Genomic DNA, 19,276 nt, shown 5'->3' with positions numbered 1-19,276 from the left:
GAGGAGGAGGAGGAGGAGGAGGGAGGAAGGAGGAAGAGGAGAGGGGGAAGGAGGAAGAGGAGGAGGAGGAGGAGGAAGGGGAGGAAGAGGAGAGGAGAGGGGAAGGAGGAAGAGGAAGGAGGAGGAGGAGGAGGAGGAGAGGAAGGGAGGAGGAGGAGGAGGAGGAGGAAGGGGAGGAGGAGGAGGAGGAGGAGGAGGAGGAGGAAGGGTGGGCAGAGGAGAGGTGGAGAGAGGAAGGGGGGTGGAGGAGAAGGAGGGGAGGGACGAGGCAGGGGTGGAGCAGGAGGTTGTCAACAGTCCACTTAACACTGGCCTGAGTTACTCCTCAGCGGGGGCGATCCCGGCTGGTTCTCCCCAGCTGAGGAGGAGTAACCCAGGCCAGCATCAACAGGAAGACTGGCTGTACTGGGAACACACTGGGAGGAATGGGAAGGGAGACAGAGGGGAGGGACAGAGAGAGGGGACCGGGAGGGAGGGAGGGAGGGGGAGAGAGAGAGAGAGAGAGAGAGAGAGAGAGAGGAGAGAGAGAGAGAGAGAGAGAGAGAGAGAGAGAGAGAGAGAGAGAGAGAGAGAGACATGGCTGAATGACCGGGTTAAATCAAAACAACATGCTTGCATATATACCGTCATTACGCACACTGAGAGAAATAGAAGCATACCGAGGAACTGGCTCAATCTGGTCTGTGCTGACTGAACCGGTCTAAGTGACTGAAGTGAAGCGGATGATGTGTGCGACGTTGGGGAGGGTGTTCCTGATGGCTGAGGTGATGGCTGTGTGGCAGTGGTGTGGTGGTGGTGGTGGTGGTGGTGGTGGTGGTGGTGGTGGTGGTGGTGTGGTGGTGGAGGTGGTGGTGGTGAGGTGGTGGTGGTGTGGTGGCGGGTGGCGCTGTGGTGACGGTGCTGGTGGTGTTTGGTGGTGGTGCAGAGAGGATGCAGCTAGATACCAGCAGTGGGTCACCCAGCAGAAGGGTCTCGTCTCATGGCCTCCAGAGCCCTGTGAGCCCGCCTGACCCCCGCGCCTCCCCTACAAGGACAGAGGGGAGACCTGGCGGCCGGTGGAGCCCAGCTGCCAGTGACAAGGTGACACCGAGAGGGTGTCAGGATACGACCGGCTGCTGGCCTGACAAAGAATGATGCAACTCTACGGGGGCCTGCATCGCAATGAATGAGAGTTTATAAAGCCTGCATCGCAATGAATGAAGCGTTATAAAGCCTGCATCGCAATGAATGAAGCGTTTATAAAGCCTGCATCGCAATGAATGAGAGTTTATAAAGCCTGCATTGCAATGAATGAAGCATGTTTAAGGTGCTTTCATTCTTAATAAAGCTGATCCATTGACTCTGTGGAAAACATAAAACAGGACGTGTTGTAGCACCCTGTTAACGTTGTGCTTCTCTGAGTTAGAGAGATTGAGTACACAAGTTCAAAGTGTACCACATTAAGATGTTCCTTGTAACATATTCACCAGTTGTGTAACTGGAAAGGTCCCAGGCTGCAGTGTGCGTGTGCAACGTTCCGTGTGTGCGTGTTTGGTAGCAGCCTCAGCAGCCGTAGCAGTGGTTTGTGTGCGCTCACCGAAGCCACTGAACCTCTGCACTGACTAAATCAGGCCCACGCAGGCATGAGACGCGAGTGTCAGGTCGTGACTGATGTTCACCTAAGGTGTCCTTCACCTGAATTACTATGTGTGCTTGTTGGTGTATGTACGCATGTGTGTGTGCGTGTGCGAGTGTGTTGTTTGGCTATCAATCAAAATTTACGAATGTGGGTATGCTTGTTACATGAGAGCTGACACGGTGGTTGGAGGCTCTCCCTCCCCCCCCCCCTCTCTCTCTCTCTCTCTCTCTCTCTCTCTCGCTCTCTCTCTCTCTCACAGCAGTGAACCAAGCCTTCTGCACATTTTATAGACGGTCTCAGCAGGTGAAGTCACAGACTCTTTAATATTGACTTAGCGGCTCGTTAACACGGCGACAAGGTCGGTTCTGATATTGCGCTGAAGCCCCGCCCCAAGTGAAGAGTGACAGGCCTAAATACCGGGCCCGGGGTCCAATGAAAGCCTAGTGTTGAATCGAGTGGTCTATCGTAGCATTATAATTATTACTTTTCCTACTGATGTTTATTTTGACGTTTGGGTTATCATAGGATTATGTGTAGTCCTTGTAAGGCCATTAAAAACGATACGATTTTGATTGAGAATGCTGAAGTTCATTCTCAAATGATCCAGCGATTGTTTATGTAAATTAATTCAATATGAATAATTATGGGCATGGATTCCATAATAATCCCTTTTCTGGCAGGTCCAGGAGTACAACTGAGACTATAACTAGTCATTGTTTAAACACTTTATTCTAGTTTCTAATATGTTGCATCATTCATTCAATGAACTGCCAAACAGCCTACTCAATAACAAGATGCAATCAGACCAATGACATCTTTGTCTTAATAGACATTCGAGCTAAGTTGAAGCTGTGTTGAAGCTGTGTTGAAGCTGTGTTGAAGCTTTGTTGAAGCTGTTTTGAAGTTGTGTTAAAGCTGTGTTGAAGCTGTGTTGAAGCTGTGTTAAAGTTGTGTTAAAGCTGTGTTAAGTTGTGTTGAAGCTGTGTTGAAGCTGTGTTGAAGCTGTGTTGAAGCTGTGTTGGAGTTATGTTTAAGTTGTGCGCTTCAACACAACAGACTTAAGGCGGTTTACTTTGGCACTTGAAATCAGAGTCTGATTAAGAGTTTCTGTGAGGAGTTTCTGACGCTTCTGAATACTGCAGCAGATCAACAGGGCTGCACCTCGGCCACCAGCACACACACACACACACACACACACACACACGCACGCACAAGCACACGCACATGTTCTTCCTAATTCCATATTGAAATTATGAAATATTTGCATAGTTTACAAACATAGACGCACATCATTGATGAAAGGTTGACTATTTAGAGTATTAACAAAGGAGCCTCTTTATCCATGATAAGGAAATAAATAGCTTAGATCTATACAGTAGCATTTACCGTTAGCTCTGACCCCGATTCCAATAAAGTTTATCTGCACTCTTTGATGAATAGTTTATACAAGCACACACACACATCAACACGCACGCACACACACACACACATCAACACGCACACACACACACCCCCCCACACTCCCACACTCCCACACACACACACACACACACACACACACACACACACACACACACACACACACACACACACACACACACACACACACACACACACACAGACGCCATGGGCATGTGTGAAGCCTTCAGGGAAACATGTGATGTTCCCAGCTCATCACTAGCAGGTCTCGTCTTGATCAAGTGCGTTGCCCGGGGAACCGACAGCTGCCACTCCCACTGCGGTCAGGTGATTGATATTGATATATTGATATATTTATGTATAGAACGGTAAATAACGTATATAACTTGTATAGAACTGGTATGGAGTAGGCTTGGAGGAGTGAGGGTCCCTCCCTTGCATTGGCGACACACGTACAAAAAACTTGAAGGATCCAGTTCCAGCCCGATCCCCCCCCCGCGCCCCCGCTGGGGACTGTTGATCCAGATGTGCTCTGAGCACCTCCAGCAGGCGGAGGCTCCAGCGGCCTCGGGTCTGAACCACTTGAGTTATGCAGGGAGGGTTAGCTCAGGTTAGCTCAGGTTAGCTCAGGTCCGCTCAGGATAACAGAGGCTGTCTTCTCCCTTAACCAAATAAAGTATGTTTTAGGAGTTCTATTAACAGATGGATCCATAGAGGAATACATTAATACATATATATCATGTCAGACAAACTAATGCTAGCCTCTGAGCATGAAATCATTAACTGTTCGGGTGAAGCTCTGCAGAAACTCTAAAGGACATAAGACTACAAGTAGGTTGGGCAGTTTGTCCAAACGTAGATACAGATAAATGAATCCTGTTGATTGGGGAAATGTCGATGATTTGAGAGGATTCCAGTGATATGAGAGAGAGAGAGAGAGAGAGAGAGAGAGAGAGAGAGAGAGAGAGAGAGAGAGAGAGAGAGAGAGAGAGAGAGAGAGAGAGAGAGAGAAAAGTCAGCGCGGAAGGAGGGGTGAGAAAGCAGGCGTGTCTGTGCCCATGCTCCTGGGATCAGCTATTTAAAGTACAGTCGCTTCACTCAGAGAAAACATTTCCACTTTGCGTCGCGGGACCAGAGGTGACGGAACCGACACACGTTAGAACCTGAGAATAAAGACCTGACGGAGCTACACGTTTACGCGTCAGAAAGCGACGCGCGTTGACCAACCGTGTGGACACAGACGCGCAGACGCGCGGACGGGAGATTCAGACGCTTCACGTCTCTGATCATATTCCATACATCTCAACCGCGACACATCTTGCAGGCTGCCCCAGGTATGTAACGTCATCAGACAGACCCGCAGTCAAATGATACGCGTCGGGTCAACATATCCCCCAGGGGTTTATGTGGGATTTGTTCTGATTAAGAGAACTTCCTGGAATGGGTTGGACCGTTATTTTAAATAGAGGGGATGTTATCGTGCGTCTGATTTGTGGATCAACAACAGCCTGCCTGTGGAGGCTCGTGTTTAACATCGGGCCACAGGGTTGTTTACGTGGAGGGTTGGAGGGAGAGTGGGTTTGGAGGGAGGGAGGGGGGTTGGTGGAGGGGGGGGGTATGCGTGTGCGCGCATGTGTGTGTTGGAAGGTGGGTGGGTGTGGTGGAGGAAGGGTGGGTTGGTGAGGTGGAGGGTGTGGTGGAGGGTGGATGTGCGTGTACACATGTGCGCGTGTGTGTGTGTTGGAAGGTGGGTGGGTGGGTGTGTGTGGTGAGGGGAGGCTGGGTGTGTGTGTGTCGGTAGGAGAGTTTACGCAGCTCCGCGAGGAACTCGCGGGCGCGGCTGATCTTGGATTCGGTCTCAACTTCGCTTCGTTTTATTAAGCAGTAGCCTATTATACAATTCATGTTCAACTTAATGTCAGTAATTAAACGCAACGAAATGGCTCTCAGAAAGCGTAGGCTATGTGTGCATGTGTGTGCGTGCGTGCCTGTGCATGTCAGTGGGAGCATCTATAAAGATGAGTCCGGATTAGTCTGTCGTCTCCCATACGCACAATGACCACATTATCCAAGTGTCCCGCCCATAAGTCTCTAAAGCATGTTGAGAATGCAGGAAAAACATGTTGAAAAACGTGGTTTTTCTTGACATTCTGAAGTATTCAATCATTTAAATTAATTGTATTTAATTCACTGGGTGAAAGGAATGTATCGATATGTATTAGGTCGATTGAACAGATGGAAACCTGTCAATTGCTGTCATTGCCATGTTTGAAACAACACACACACACACACACACGCACACACACGCACACACCTCCAGCTACGTGCAACTTCGGACCTCAAAGACGTGTCATAGAACTCTGTTTGACAACTGGATGAGACATGCCGGCAGTGTGTCGGTCATCATCTCTATTACCACACACACTGTGCCGCCGTGCTGTCACACACGCACACAGACACACACGAAGCGCAGAAGCACTGCGCAAGAGAGCAAGACAGAGAGACACACAACCCAGCTCAGACGCCTTGAGAGAGAGAGAGAGAGAGAGAGAGAGAGAGAGAGAGAGAGAGAGAGAGAGAGAGAGAGAGAGAGACACTCACAGTACCTGCACTTCTGCACTCTTTAAACCCCCCCCCCCCCCCCCCCTCCCGTTAGAGGGGCTCACTCTCCCCCAGTCCCTGATTGGTGATGTACGACGCTGATTCGTTCAGTGGGCGCTGGATGTGACTCATTGTCTCACTCTCTCTCTTTCTGTCACACTCTCTGTCTGTCTCACTCTTGGTCGAGCACGCAGTGTTCCACTCTGTGGACACTTTTGTGCATTCTTAGTAGTACATTTGTGTGCATGTATGTGTGTTTGTTGTTTTCTGCCAGAGCCTGCCTCTCTCCCACACACACACACACACACACACACACACACACACACACACACACACACTGTGTCTGTCTGTGTGTGTGTGTGTGTCGGTCAATTGTGTGTCAAGTGTGTGTCGGTCAAGGCCAGATTACGGTTATCACAACCTCTCAGCCCCCAGGAAGGCCTCTGGTCTATTCCAGCGCATCATTCACACTTTCCTCCCAGTAACAACTCACTGAAGGCTGGTTGGGTTAACCCATTCTGTCCCTGGTGGACCAGGGTGGGCCTGTTTCGAGGCCCTCGTGGACCGTTCTGAGCGTTTCGAGGCCCACCCTGGGATTCTGTGTACCTTAGAAAGAAGAAAGTGTTTTGCTAAATCAAGTTGGAATAGGAGGCAGCGATAACGAAGATGCATTTGACTATAAAGTGATTTTGGCTTGTTTTCTAAAACATTTGTCTATATTTGGATATTGTCATTTTCTTACAGCTGTTGAAAAAAAGGTTTGTTAGTTCAGATATAACTTTAAGGACACCTGAAAATACCAAAATAACCTTATTTTTCAACTGATTCAGCTCAAACCAAGTGACCCAATAAGATAAGTCGATTACACCAACATCGTCATTTGTAACGAAAGGTAAATTCACCTCTGTGGATAATAGGTCTGTAGGGTAATCTTATCAGACCGACAACAATGCCTGAGTGATTAATAACCGTTTGAGTGACGGCTGAGTTTCCCAACTGCCACACTCCTAAATACGAGAGAACCGATTAGATCAGAGGAATCAGGACCAATCAGATCATCAAACACGTCCACCGCTTACTTTCAAAAACAAAGGTGAGGCTCTCTAACCAGAGTTAAGCAAGTATGTGTGTGTGTGTGTTAATACATAAGTGTGTGTGTTTGTGTGTGTCTGTGCATTAATATAGAAGTGTGTGCGTGTGTTTGTGTGTGTGCGTTAACATAGAAGTGTGTGTGTGTGAATGTGAGTATGGGTTTATATGTGTGCGTTCATGTGTGTGTTGGTGTGCGTGTGTGTGCTTGACGGTACCGGTTTCTGTAGTGCCTGAAGCTACTAAAGAACCAGTAGCTTACAGAGAGCAGGAGGAGATGTTGAATAAGACCAGAGGAAGGCAGGAGAGTGTTGGAACAGAGCCGACTCTCAGCACCACTGCGATGCCAAACGCCCCGAGCTTTGTATCAACAGTAACCTTTTGTCAGAGTTGCGTGTGTTGTGCATCAGGTGTGTGCAAGTGTATACATTTGGGTTATGGGTGTCTGTGTGTGTGTGTGTATTTTGGTATACTGGTGGGTGTTTGTGAGTATGTGTGCATATGTGTGTTTTGAGTACATCAGATTGTGCTTGTATGTGTGTATATTTGGTTTTCTGTACATGTGTGACTACATGTGTGTATGCATTCATCTGTGTGTGTGTATGTGTATTGTGTGCATGTGTTCGTGTGTGTCTTTGGTCATTCACATTTTGCAGATGCATTTATCCAAAGCGACTAACAATAAGTACATTTGTCAGAAGAAAGAGAAACAACAATATATCACTCTTGGTACAGTAAGGATGTTCATAGAACAAAGTGCAAAAAGTGTGTGTGTGTTTATGTGCATGTGGTTATTTGTGTGTGTCTGTGTCCGTGTGTCCGTGTGTGTGTGTGTGTGTGTGTGTGTGTGTGTGTGTGTGTCTGTGTCCGTGTGTCCGTGTGTCCGTGTGTCCGTGTGTCCGTGTGTGTGTCTGTGTCCGTGTGTGTGTCCGTGTGTGTGTGTGTGTGTGTGAGGTGTGCTGTGTTATCCCCCCCCCCCGACCACAGGCCTCATTGACGTGTTCAGGATTAGCCGCCCCAGCGCCCGCGTGCAGCCGGCCTCTGATTGGCTCCAGGGTTCCCCCCTCAGCCGTCCCGCCCGGGGAGGGGCGGTAGATTAGTGTCTCTGGGGAGGAGCCGCCAGGGGGATCACGGAGGTAGAGGACGGAGGGATAAGACAGCTGGTCCGTGCGTCTGTCCGCAGACGGACAGAACATCACGGAGGTAGAGGACGGAGGGATAAGACGCAGGCTGGACGGCAGACAGCTGGTCCGTCCGTCCGTCCGTCTGCACAGACAAACATCAGCAGGGGGGGGGGGTGTTGAATATGGGTCTGCAGCTGGAAGGTTCTTGGGTCAAAGCCGATGTCCACAGCATCGGCGGTGGGCTTCCTTCAGCAAGACGCCCTGACCCCGGAGGGTTGTTACCAAGGCCTGCATGGGAGCCAACTCCGAGGCTCTGTTAGAGACTCACAGGGAAAGACCCAAAACAACCAAAATACTCTGTGGGAAAATAAAACAAATCTTATCGGAGGAATCTCTAGAGGGAGCAATTCATCACCATTTGTCAAGAGAAACCCTATTCATCGGTTTTCCCTCTCTGATTTAAGCGGTCTCTTGGATCATCGGCCATGGGCGTCAAAGTGCTCCAGTGCTTCCCGTTCTACCGCCGCTGTAAAGAGCGCTGCAAGGGCCGCAAGTGCCCCCCAGAGGCAGGTGAGGGTAACTACACCCACAGAAACGATCATCTCATCACAGTCCACGGTCCGACTCGGGGAAAGGGGAGGGGCGCAGTTTCCATTTGGACATCAGACCTCACCACATCATTTAATTATGTTAATAGTAAAGATATCAAAGTATTAAAGTACTAACTAATAAAAAAAGTCCACAGTGGATCCCAAACTGTGGGCCAGACGCACAACTAAGTCACAACCAGGGTCAAGGGAAGTCCACGAAATATAAAATATCAATACTATGTTTAGGACAGAATAGTAAAATACTTTTCTGATGAATATTCACAGTAACATTTACCTTTACATTCAGGACATTTAGCAGACTTTTATCCAAAGCGACTTACAATAAGTCCATTTGTCAGAAGAAGGAGTAACAACAATATATCTCTGTCGGTACAGTAAGGATGAACCAAGTGCCAAGCACTAACTATCACTAGGTTAACCCATTCCCCGTATACAACACAGACAGCGAGGATAAGATGCTAAACCATGCAAAGTCATATATTTAAGTGCCAGGACGTACAACCACAATAAGTGTGTGCATTAGTACCATGACAGACAAGATACCATAAGTGTATCACAGGTGGATGGGGGGGGGCGGGGCTAAGCAGAGTCGAGGTGAACTCTGAACTGAGTGAGGTTATGCATCTCACTTGTTCATTGTTAAAAGTGAAATGAGAATGTATTACTTTTTAAACTTTTTTCCTCCCCCTTCTCTCCCACTCCCCTCCTCCCCCTCACCTGCTTTCCCCTCCCCTCCTCCCCCTCCTCTCCCAGCACCCGATGAGGACATGAAGCCCCGCCTCTGCTCCACCACGTCCAGTGGCAGCCAGGGCTCCGCCCCCGGCTCCGCCCACGGCCCCCAGGTGTACTTCTCCACCAAGGCCCGCCTCTCCTTCCGCCACCAGCTGGACAGCAACGTCAACGCCGTCGACGCCACCTACTGACCGCCGCCGGGAACTGCAGCTTCAGGATTCCTTTTGATTCTGGGAGGCGACCGCGGTGGAGACGGACAGAACCATCGTCCAATCACACGGGCTGACGGTGTCGTGTGTGTGTGTGTGTGGAGGCTTTAACTCGGTTTGGGGGGGAGGCCCGCCCCCCCAAAGTATGAACTCTATCATGGATAGAAGCGTCTTAACTCTGCTCTCTGGCCGTTGGACGTCGCACTGCGCTGGATTCTCGAGCGATTTAACATCAGAGAGTACTGAACATCACGATAGGTCGTCCTGGCGAGAGAGAGAGAGCGAGGGCGAGAGCGAGGGAGAGAGCGAGCGAGAGCGAGAGCGAGAGCGAGGGCGAGAGCGAGGGAGAGAGCGAGAGCGAGGGAGAGAGCGAGAGCGAGGGAGAGAGAGAGAGCGAGGGAGAGAGAGAGAGAGAGAGCGAGAGCGAGGGAGAGAGCGAGGGAGAGAGCGAGAGCGAGGGAGAGAGCGAGAGCGAGGGAGAGAGAGAGAGGGCGAGAGCGAGGGAGAGAGCGAGAGCGAGGGAGAGAGCGAGAGCGAGGGAGAGAGCGAGAGCGAGGGAGAGAGCGAGAGCGAGGGAGAGAGAGCGAGGGAGAGAGCGAGAGCGAGGGAGAGCGCGAGGGAGAGAGCGAGAGAGAGAGAGAAGGCCTTCTCTGGCTCATTTGATGCTGAGCGGAGGCGGAGGGGTCTACCCTTCAGACGGGACCAGAGGGGCGATGCGTCGCGGAGCCCAGACGGAGCTGATCTTTGTTTACAGAGTTCTCGCCCACCAAGTGCTTTACTTCTTACTTCTTCAGATTATTTTACATTCAAGTGCTTGATTTTTTTGCCCCCCTCTTTTCTTTGTTGTTATGCAAAACAGACTTGATTATGGATAAAGAAAGTGTTCACCAGGTGACCAGAGCAGCAACACCGTGTAACAAAATGAGCTCGTAATGTTAATACCACGAACCCCCCCCCCCCGATAAAGCAGAGACCTCATGGTAGGAACACCTCAGGTGATGCTCGTTACACTAACGAGGCCTCTGCTCGTTACACTAACGAGGGCTCTGCTCGTTACACTAACGAGGCCTCTGCTCGTTACACTAACGAGGGCTCTGCTCGTTACACTAACGAGGGCTCTGCTCGTTACACTAACAAGGCCTCTGCTCGTTACACTAACGAGGGCTCTGCTCGTTACACTAACGAGGCCTCTACTCCTGGTGCAGGGCAGCAGCACTAGCCCTCATGTTCGCTGGTACCCAACACGATGAGGCCTGTGTGGGTCTGCTGGTCATCACCAGACCAGACCCCAGGAGGGGGGGGGGGCTGAAGACACTCCACGGCCATATTACGAAGTTATAGTTTAAGCTTTCTTTATCATTTAAAAAAGAACTGGCTTCGGCACAATTCTGTAACTAACAACGTATTTTGATGAGTTTCTTCATGAACTAACATAATTCCATATAAAGAAACTATTCTAACAACATGTGTTATGTTTCCCCCTCCATTACAACATCTAGAAGTCAACGATGTACAGAAATACGATCAATTAATGTTCCCCAAAACAAACCAAACCCAAGCATCTTTCCACTACCATTTATTTAAAAAATAGGATGTCATTGTATAAAAAAACACCAAAAAGAATCAAGAGACAAAATGAAAAAATACAAAAAAAAGAAAAAGGACGCCTGCTTGCGTCATGGTCCGATGGTTGCCACGGGCAACCGAGTGCACACTACCTCCGGTTGATTGACAGGTGCAGGGGCGGGACATCACAGCATGTTCTTGGGCTTGGAGATGACGCCGTCTGGGTAGCGCTTCTTGAAGCGGGCGACCACGTCGGGGTCCAGCAGGTGGATACCGTCCAGCTGGTTGCCGAGGGTAACCCTAGGAGACGGAGAAAAGGATGGGGGGGAGGAAGAAAGAAAGAAAGAAAGAAAGACAAACAAGAATATTAAGTTTTAAAAATGATCAACTCATCAGAACTAATACTCAATAGATTGAAACAGAGTAAACAAAGGGCACTACGTAACAGAAGCCACCCCGTTAGTAGTGAATCAACAGCCTGATTAAACGGGTCGTGGTCCTAATCGTCTATAGTTCTAGGGTTGCTCTCCAGTGACGCCGCGGGGCGCCGTACCAGTTGGGCTGAACGTTGTGGGGCCGGCCGAACAGCTCGATCTTGCGGGTCCCCGGGGACAGCCTCTCGATCATCCCGTAGATCTCGTCTGGCTTGTGGCTGGTGGAGCGTACCTGGCAGAGGGAGGGTGGAGCACAGAGCGGAGATCAGAGATCACAGACCGGAGATCAGAGCACGGATCGGAGACCAGAGCTAAATGGATCAACAGTCAAGCAGTGAGGAGTACCTCGGCCACGATGACATCACAGTCCAGCCCTCGGTTGAAGCCCTGGGGGCTCCCCTTAACGCCCACCTGGAACACACACACACACACTAAAGTTTACATTTGTACTTCTCTCTTGAATCCATTGCTGGCCAGTGTGTGTGTGTGAGTGTGTATGTGAGAGTGTGTGAGGGCATGGTAGTGAGTGAGTGAGTGAGTGAGTGAGTGAGGGTGTCTGTTTCTGTTTGTGTGAGTGAGTGAGTGAGTGGATGAGTGGATGTGTGTGAGGCAGTTTGTGAGGGTGTGTGTCTGTGTGTGAGGGTGTGTGAGTGAGTGAGCGTACCAGACAGTGCTCCTTGCCGTGGTTCAGCCAATGGCCGGTCCTTCCTGTTCTGATGATCCTCTGCAGCTGATTGGTCTTCACCCAGATGATCTCATCCACGCGGTCGTAGCTGAAGAGACAAACAAACAAAGACAGCAATAAACACACAGAGTAAACACAGCCACGCAGTGGAGTATACAACCGAACGCCCAACATCAAAATTATTTAGCTGGAAGTCTTCTAAGCTCATCTTAGTAACATAGTCCTGACACAGAGAGAGAGAGAGAGAGAGAGAGAGAGAGACACACACACACACACACACACACACACACACACACACACACACACACACAGACAGACAGACAGACAGACAGACAGACAGACAGACAGACAGACAGACAGACAGACAGACAGACAGACAGACAGACAGACAGACAGACAGACAGACAGACAGACAGACAGACAGACAGACAGACAGACAGACAGACAGACAGACAGACAGACAGACAGACAGACAGACAGACAGACAGACAGACAGACAGACAGACAGACAGACAGACAGACAGACAGACAGACAGACAGACAGACAGACAGACAGACAGACAGACAGACAGACAGACAGACAGACAGACAGACAGACAGACAGACAGACAGACAGACAGACAGACAGACAGACAGACAGACAGACAGACAGACAGACAGACAGACAGACAGACAGACAGACAGACAGACAGACAGACAGACAGACAGACAGACAGACAGACAGACAGACAGACAGACAGACAGACAGACAGACAGACAGACAGACAGACAGACAGACAGACAGACAGACAGACAGACAGACAGACAGACAGACAGACAGACAGACAGACAGACAGACAGACAGACAGACAGACAGACAGACAGACAGACAGACAGACAGACAGACAGACAGACAGACAGACAGACAGACAGACAGACAGACAGACAGACAGACAGACAGACAGACAGACAGACAGACAGACAGACAGACAGACAGACAGACAGACAGACAGACAGACAGACAGACAGACAGACAGACAGACAGACAGACAGACAGACAGACAGACAGACAGACAGACAGACAGACAGACAGACAGACAGACAGACAGACAGACAGACAGACAGACAGACAGACAGACAGACAGACAGACAGACAGACAGACAGACAGACAGACAGACAGACAGACAGACAGACAGACAGACAGACAGACAGACAGACAGACAGACAGACAGACAGACAGACAGACAGACAGACAGACAGACAGACAGACAGACAGACAGACAGACAGACAGACAGACAGACAGACAGACAGACAGACAGACAGACAGACAGACAGACAGACAGACAGACAGACAGACAGACAGACAGACAGACAGACAGACAGACAGACAGACAGACAGACAGACAGACAGACAGACAGACAGACAGACAGACAGACAGACAGACAGACAGACAGACAGACAGACAGACAGACAGACAGACAGACAGACAGACAGACAGACAGACAGACAGACAGACAGACAGACAGACAGACAGACAGAGACTTACCCCCAGAGGCTGAGACACTCCCGGCCTAGCTCCATCGCCCTGTCAATCAAGAAAACAAAAGCTCTTTAAAACCAACTGAAGCATAAACCACCTATCATACATATAGTGTACCAAACCGAACTATTTCACTCATCCGTGCCTGTGACACTATGCTTATTAATCGGACAATTAAAGCTAGAAGACCAAAAAGAGAGAAGAGAGAAAAATAATTGAAGAAAAACTCCAAACATGGAGCAACAAGATAAAACTACAAACATGGAGCCTCCACGTCGGACTCCAAACATGGCTACCTGCCGGTGACCCAGAGGAAGAGGAAGCCGTCGTCCTGCAGCAGGGGGATGTGCAGCTTCCTCATCTCGTCGTCGGTCAGCGTGCCGTAGGGCAGCTCCATGTGGATGTCCCAGGGGGGGTCCGCCATCACCACCGCAAACTTACCCAGGATGGACACGTCCAGGTAGCGGATGTCACAGCAGATCCACTGTGGAGCGGGGGGGGAGACACCTGACTGAGTGGGGGGTACGAGGTCTGGGTGGGGGGAGACACCTGACTGAGTGGGGGGTACGAGGTCTGGGTGAGGGGTACGAGGTCTAGGGGGTACGAGGTCTGGGGGGTACGAGGTCTGGGTGAGGGGTACGAGGTCTGGGTGAGGGGTACGAGGTCTGGGTGAGGGGTACGAGGTCTGGGTGGGGGGAGACACCTGACTGAGAGGGGGGTACGAGGTCTGGGTGAGGGGTACGAGGTCTGGGGGGTACGAGGTCTGGGTGGGGGGTACGAGGTCTGGGTGAGGGGTACGAGGTCTAGGGGGTACGAGGCCTGGGTGAGGGGTACGAGGCCTGGGTGAGGGGTACGAGCTCTGGGTGAGGGGTACGAGGTCTGGGTGAGGGGTACGAGGTCTGGGTGAGGGGTACGAGGTCTGGGTGAGGGGTACGAGGTCTGGGTGAGGGGTACGAGGTCTGGGTGGGGGGAGACACCTGACTGAGTGGGGGGTACGAGGTCTAGGGGGTACGAGGTCTGGGTGAGGGGTACGAGGCCTGGGTGAGGGGTACGAGGTCTGGGGGGTACGAGGTCTGGGTGGGGGGTACGAGGTCTGGGTGAGGGGTACGAGGTCTAGGGGGTACGAGGTGTCTGGGTGAGGGGTACGAGGTCTGGGTGAGGGGTACGAGGTCTGGGTGAGGGGTACGAGGTCTGGGTGAGGGGTACGAGGTCTGGGTGAGGGGTACGAGGTCTGGGTGAGGGGTACGAGGTCTGGGTGAGGGGTACGAGGTCTGGGTGGGGGGAGACACCTGACTGAGTGGGGGGTACGAGGTCTAGGGGGTACGAGGTCTGGGTGAGGGGTACGAGGCCTGGGTGAGGGGTACGAGGTCTGGGGGGTACGAGGTCTGGGTGAGGGGTACGAGGTCTGGGTGAGGGGTACGAGGTCTGGGTGAGGGGTACGAGGTCTGGGGGGTACGAGGTCTGGGTGGGGGGTACGAGGTCTGGGTGAGGGGTACGAGGTCTGGGTGAGGGGTACACATTTCCTGCACACCCAGGCTGAACAAGATCCCGTATTAAATGGTGAATGGACTTCATTTATACAGCGCTTTTAACCAGCTAACCAGTGGCCACTCAAAGCGCTTCACAATATCGCCTCACATTCACTCATTCATACACACATTACAGCCAGCCTGTCAGGAGCAGTTAGGGCTAGGTGCCTCGCTCAGGGACACCTCCACACTCGGCTAGGAGGAGCAGGGGATCGAACCAGCGACCTCCGGTTACCAGCCGACCCGCTCTGCCTCCTGAGCCCCATGCCGCCCGTTATTCAGCCCTTCAGTTGGTGACATCCCCTGCGCCGCGTCACCTGCGAGGGGAACAGCTTGCCCACGTTGCTGTCGGCGTCGTCGGGGTGCAGGCCCAGCTCGGCGGCCCCGCCCTGGGGCCCCAGCAGGCCGCCCTCCGCCTCGGGGGGGCTGTCGATCTCGTAGTGGACGTACTTGCAGGTGTCCATGTGGAAGCAGGTGTTGAGGAAGGAGCAGTCGCCCAGACTCTCGTCAGTGTGCTTGTTGATGATACGCCTGATGAGAGGAGAGGAGAGGAGAGGAGAGGAGGAGAGGAGAGGAGAGGAGGAGAGGAGAGGAGAGGAGAGGTGAGGAGAGGAGAGGAGAGGAGGAGAGGAGAGGAGAGGAGAGGAGGAAAGGGAGGAGAGGAGAGGAGAGGGGGAGAGGAGAGGAGGAGAGGAGAGGAGAGGAGAGGAGAGGGGAGGAGAGGAGAGGAGGAGAGGAGAGGAGAGGAGAGGAGGAGAGGAGAGGAGAGGAGAGGAGGAGAGGAGAGGAGAGGGGAGGAGAGGAGGAAAGGGAGGAGAGGAGAGGAGAGGGGAGGAGAGGAGGAGAGGAGAGGGGAGGAGAGGAGAGGAGGAGAGAGGAGAGGAGAGGGGAGGAGAGGAGGAAAGGGAGGAGAGGAGAGGAGAGGGGGAGAGGAGAGGAGAGATGAGGAGAGGAGAGGAGGAGAGGAGAGGAGAGGAGAGGGGAGGAGAGGAGAGGAGAGGAGAGGAGAGGAGAGGAGAGGAGAGGAGAGGGGAGGAGAGGGGAGGAGAGGAGGAAAGGGAGGAGAGGAGAGGGGGAGAGGAGAGGAGAGATGAGGAGAGGAGAGGAGGAGAGGAGAGGAGGAGAGGGGAGGAGAGGAGGAAAGGGAGGAGAAGAGAGGACATAAGAGGAGGAAATGAAAGGAAGAGGGGGGGAATAGAGGGGAAGGGGCGAGGAGAAGAGGAGAGGAGAGGATCGACCACCATCGTTAGAATGTCCTTCCTGAGTCTGGAATACTGTCAGTATAGTCTAGAGGCTGAGGGGTTCCCGACCCAGCCACCAGGAGGTACCGTGTTCTGTGAGGTGAGCAAGAATCCCCGCCCTGCTCCTTAATGAACACTGAATTCAACCCGGAGGTCTGCGTATAAAAGGGTCCCTCTGCTAAATGTGTCTGAATTAGAACATCTTCATGATGGCAGAGCTGCTTTCACTCACTGATGGTCTCAGAAAAAGGATCTTTACACAATCTGACACAAAATAAAAACATATTTACCACATAAACACCAGTGATGAATTCACAACATGAATCAAGCGCTGCGCATAGTGAGCGTCATCGGCGGACGGAGAGACGAGGGACAGACAGACTGAGAGGGGGGGCAGTGGTGGTGGGGGGGGGGGGGGGGGACACTGACCGGAAGTGCAGCTTGGTGCAGGGCTGGGGGGCGTAGCCGGAGCGCATGCACTCCTCCTTGGTCCCGAAGTCGCAGAACTCCTGGACCTGAGCGCGGCCGCGGGACCGGAACTTCTCCACGATGGACTGCTCCTTGGCTGTGCTGGTGTTCAGCAGCTCCAGGATCTCCCTGCTTACCTACACACACACACACACACACACACACACACACACACACACACACACACACAGTCTTTAAAATGCTTTCCATGTTTCCTTCACCCCACGTTGTTTCGGCTGTTGTTCCACATATGAGCATGAAACTAACAAATAGCTAAAAAAAACGAGCAAAACAACAAAAAACTTGCAAAACGATAAGACCCTAAATAGAAGAAGTTATAGTGTTGAACGGATCCTTGATGTTTAAGTTGTTTTCACCGCCCCCCCTCACCTTCTTGCTCTGCTGCTCCTTGGTGGACTGCTGGTTCAGCAGGCTCTCGATCTCCATGTCCAGGTGGGACGACGCCCCCTTCCCCGCCCGGCTCTTCTTGTCCGCCGCGCCCCCCGAGGACCCGCCCGCCATCTGCAGCGAGGAGGGGGCGGGGGCCAGGGAGATGGAGGAGGTGTGCGGCGGCGAGGGCGGGGCCGGGAGCGCCGGCGAGGAGCCCGGGGGGCGCTTGTGGTGCGCCGGGTCCTCGGCCTTCCTCTTCACGCCGCCGGCGCGCTGGGCGGCGCCCGCCGGCCCCGTCATGGCCCAGAGCTTGGTGTGGTCCACCGAGACGACCAGCGTGGAGGAGGGGGTGGAGGAGGTGGAGGAGGAGGAGGCCTGCGAGGGCTGCCGCACCTCGATCAGCTCCTGGGCGGAGAACTTGAGGAGCAGGCTCTGGATGCAGCTGTGGGTGACCGGGGCGTCGGCCTGAACAAGTGTAAAACAAACGCACCATGAGGACGGGGACTGGGACACAACATCAGAACACAACACACCATGAGGACGGGGACCGGGACACAACATCAGAACACAACACACCATGAGGACGGGGACCGGGACACAACATCAGAACACAACACACACCATGAGGACGGGGACCGGGACACAACACACACCATGAGGACGGGGACTGGGACACAACATCAGAACAACACGCACCATGAGGACGGGGACTGGGACACAACATCAGAACAACACGCACCATGAGGACGGGGACTGGGACACAACATCAGAACAACACGCACCATGAGGACGGGGACTGGGACACAACATCAGAACAACACGCACCATGAGGACGGGGACTGGGACACAACATCAGAACACAACACACCACGAGGACGGGGACTGGGACACAACATCAGAACAACAAAGCCGAACCCAGATCTCTGCATGAGGTTTAAATCAAGCTCTTACACTGCTGAGGTCGGCGGTGATGGACAGGGACTCTGTGGGCAGGGACAGGCTGAGGTCCGACAAGTATCCCAGGAGCCTCTTCTCCAGCTCGGGGTCCGGCGGCCGCTGGCTCCCCCCCCCGGGGGGGCAGGGCGCGGCGGGCGCAGGGCTGTCGCTGCGCGCCGCCGCCCCCTCAGCGCTCGCTCCGGCCTCTGACACACACGACACATGAATTACACGTTACATTTAACTCTGTGGCATAATGAGAGCGAGGAAGTGATTTATTATTAAAAGCGCCGTTATTGATCAGTAAACTGCAGTAGTTTACATATCCAGCATGAATTTCTCCCTTCTGATTCAGTATTCTGTCTGTTCTAGCGTCTTCCGGTGACTGCGACTGGATGCCTGGACTCTCCTTATGGTTAACCGGCCAGCACCCATCACTGATTTAAAATGTTTTGCCTGTATGTATGAATGCAATTACATCTTTAACTAATATACAAGGGTTTGGTAGCGCTTATTCCATATGGGTTACATATGTATGCCAATAACGGCCCCCATTGCACTCCAGAATATCATCCCTGGAAGGGAGCACAGTGCGTTCCTCCTCAAGGTGTGTGTGTGTGTTTCTTGCCCTCTTGGAGGCTAGGGTGGGTCAGGGGGGTGTCATAAACTCACGACCTGTTAAGCCCTTTGAGACTGTAGCTGTGATTAAGGGCTAATTAACTAATAACGTTAATTGAATTAAATGATCCGGTTGTCCTTACCGCCTCCTGCGCCGAGCTGCCCCGGATCCTTCCGCCGCCTCTGCACCCTCTCCCGCAGGGAGTCCAGCTGCTTCTTGTGCGCCTGGATGTTGCTCCATGTGTCCGACATACCAACCGGGCATTAAGGTCGACTTTAATAACAATACTGACGACCCCGGAGGATTGTTGTTGCCTGTAGGTTTACAAGCCGCAACCCGCCCGAGGAAGAATGGATGTGCGGTGCGACCGTCAAACAAGGCCTACCAGAAACTAGAACTAAGGTTCCTACATTATCCTTTTTTGGTTTCTCCCCCTTGGACGCACCTGCATGGATGATATTGTTATTTATATTATATTATATA

General features: G+C 52.2%; 2 protein-coding genes across 3 annotated transcripts; one reads left to right on the top strand and one right to left on the bottom strand.

Annotated features, from left to right (window-relative positions):
• Positions 1-4,072: 4,072 nt before the first annotated feature.
• On the top strand, positions 4,073-10,866 carry LOC132475526 (uncharacterized protein C17orf114-like). 2 transcript variants are annotated; one of them, XM_060076690.1, is made up of 3 exons: positions 4,073-4,371; positions 8,316-8,427; positions 9,216-10,866. In XM_060076690.1, the coding sequence occupies exons 2-3, from the start codon at positions 8,337-8,339 to the stop codon at positions 9,383-9,385; spliced, it is 261 nt and encodes an 86-aa protein (XP_059932673.1). In that variant the 5' UTR covers positions 4,073-4,371; positions 8,316-8,336; the 3' UTR covers positions 9,386-10,866. The 2 variants fall into 2 exon arrangements, with proteins under 2 accessions (XP_059932673.1, XP_059932674.1); XM_060076691.1 differs by having other exon boundaries at positions 4,082-4,371; positions 8,316-8,421.
• A 97-nt stretch (positions 10,867-10,963) lies between these two features.
• Positions 10,964-19,181, bottom strand: mettl3 (methyltransferase like 3). The gene is made up of 11 exons (XM_060076688.1): positions 18,936-19,181; positions 18,190-18,380; positions 17,239-17,703; positions 16,810-16,985; positions 15,457-15,670; positions 13,907-14,094; positions 13,617-13,655; positions 12,068-12,176; positions 11,749-11,814; positions 11,523-11,635; positions 10,964-11,269 (listed from the first exon to the last, which is right to left on the bottom strand). Exons 1-11 carry the CDS (start codon positions 19,042-19,044, stop codon positions 11,155-11,157), a joined length of 1,785 nt encoding a protein of 594 aa, XP_059932671.1. The 5' UTR covers positions 19,045-19,181; the 3' UTR covers positions 10,964-11,154.
• Positions 19,182-19,276: the final 95 nt, after the last annotated feature.

Source organism: Gadus macrocephalus, chromosome 17, assembly GCF_031168955.1.
Source record: "Gadus macrocephalus chromosome 17, ASM3116895v1".
NCBI classification, from domain to species: domain Eukaryota; kingdom Metazoa; phylum Chordata; class Actinopteri; order Gadiformes; family Gadidae; genus Gadus; species Gadus macrocephalus.
The sequence above is the reverse complement of the archived record's forward strand: the minus strand, read 5'-3'. Positions and strand labels throughout refer to the sequence as shown.

Bases quoted from the DNA above. Each gene is read 5' to 3' on its own strand.
- LOC132475526 (XM_060076690.1), top strand. From the start codon at position 8,337: ATGGGCGTCAAAGTGCTCCAGTGCTTCCCGTTCTACCGCCGCTGTAAA. The intron at 8,428-9,215 runs GTAACTACACCC...CTCCTCTCCCAG, and splicing joins CCCCCCAGAGGCAGGTGAGG to CACCCGATGAGGACATGAAG.
- mettl3 (XM_060076688.1), bottom strand. From the start codon at position 19,044: ATGTCGGACACATGGAGCAACATCCAGGCGCACAAGAAGCAGCTGGAC. The intron at 18,381-18,935 runs GTAAGGACAACC...CGTGTGTGTCAG, and splicing joins GCAGCTCGGCGCAGGAGGCG to AGGCCGGAGCGAGCGCTGAG. The intron at 13,656-13,906 runs GTAGCCATGTTT...CTTGATTGACAG, and splicing joins TTCCTCTGGGTCACCGGCAG to GGCGATGGAGCTAGGCCGGG.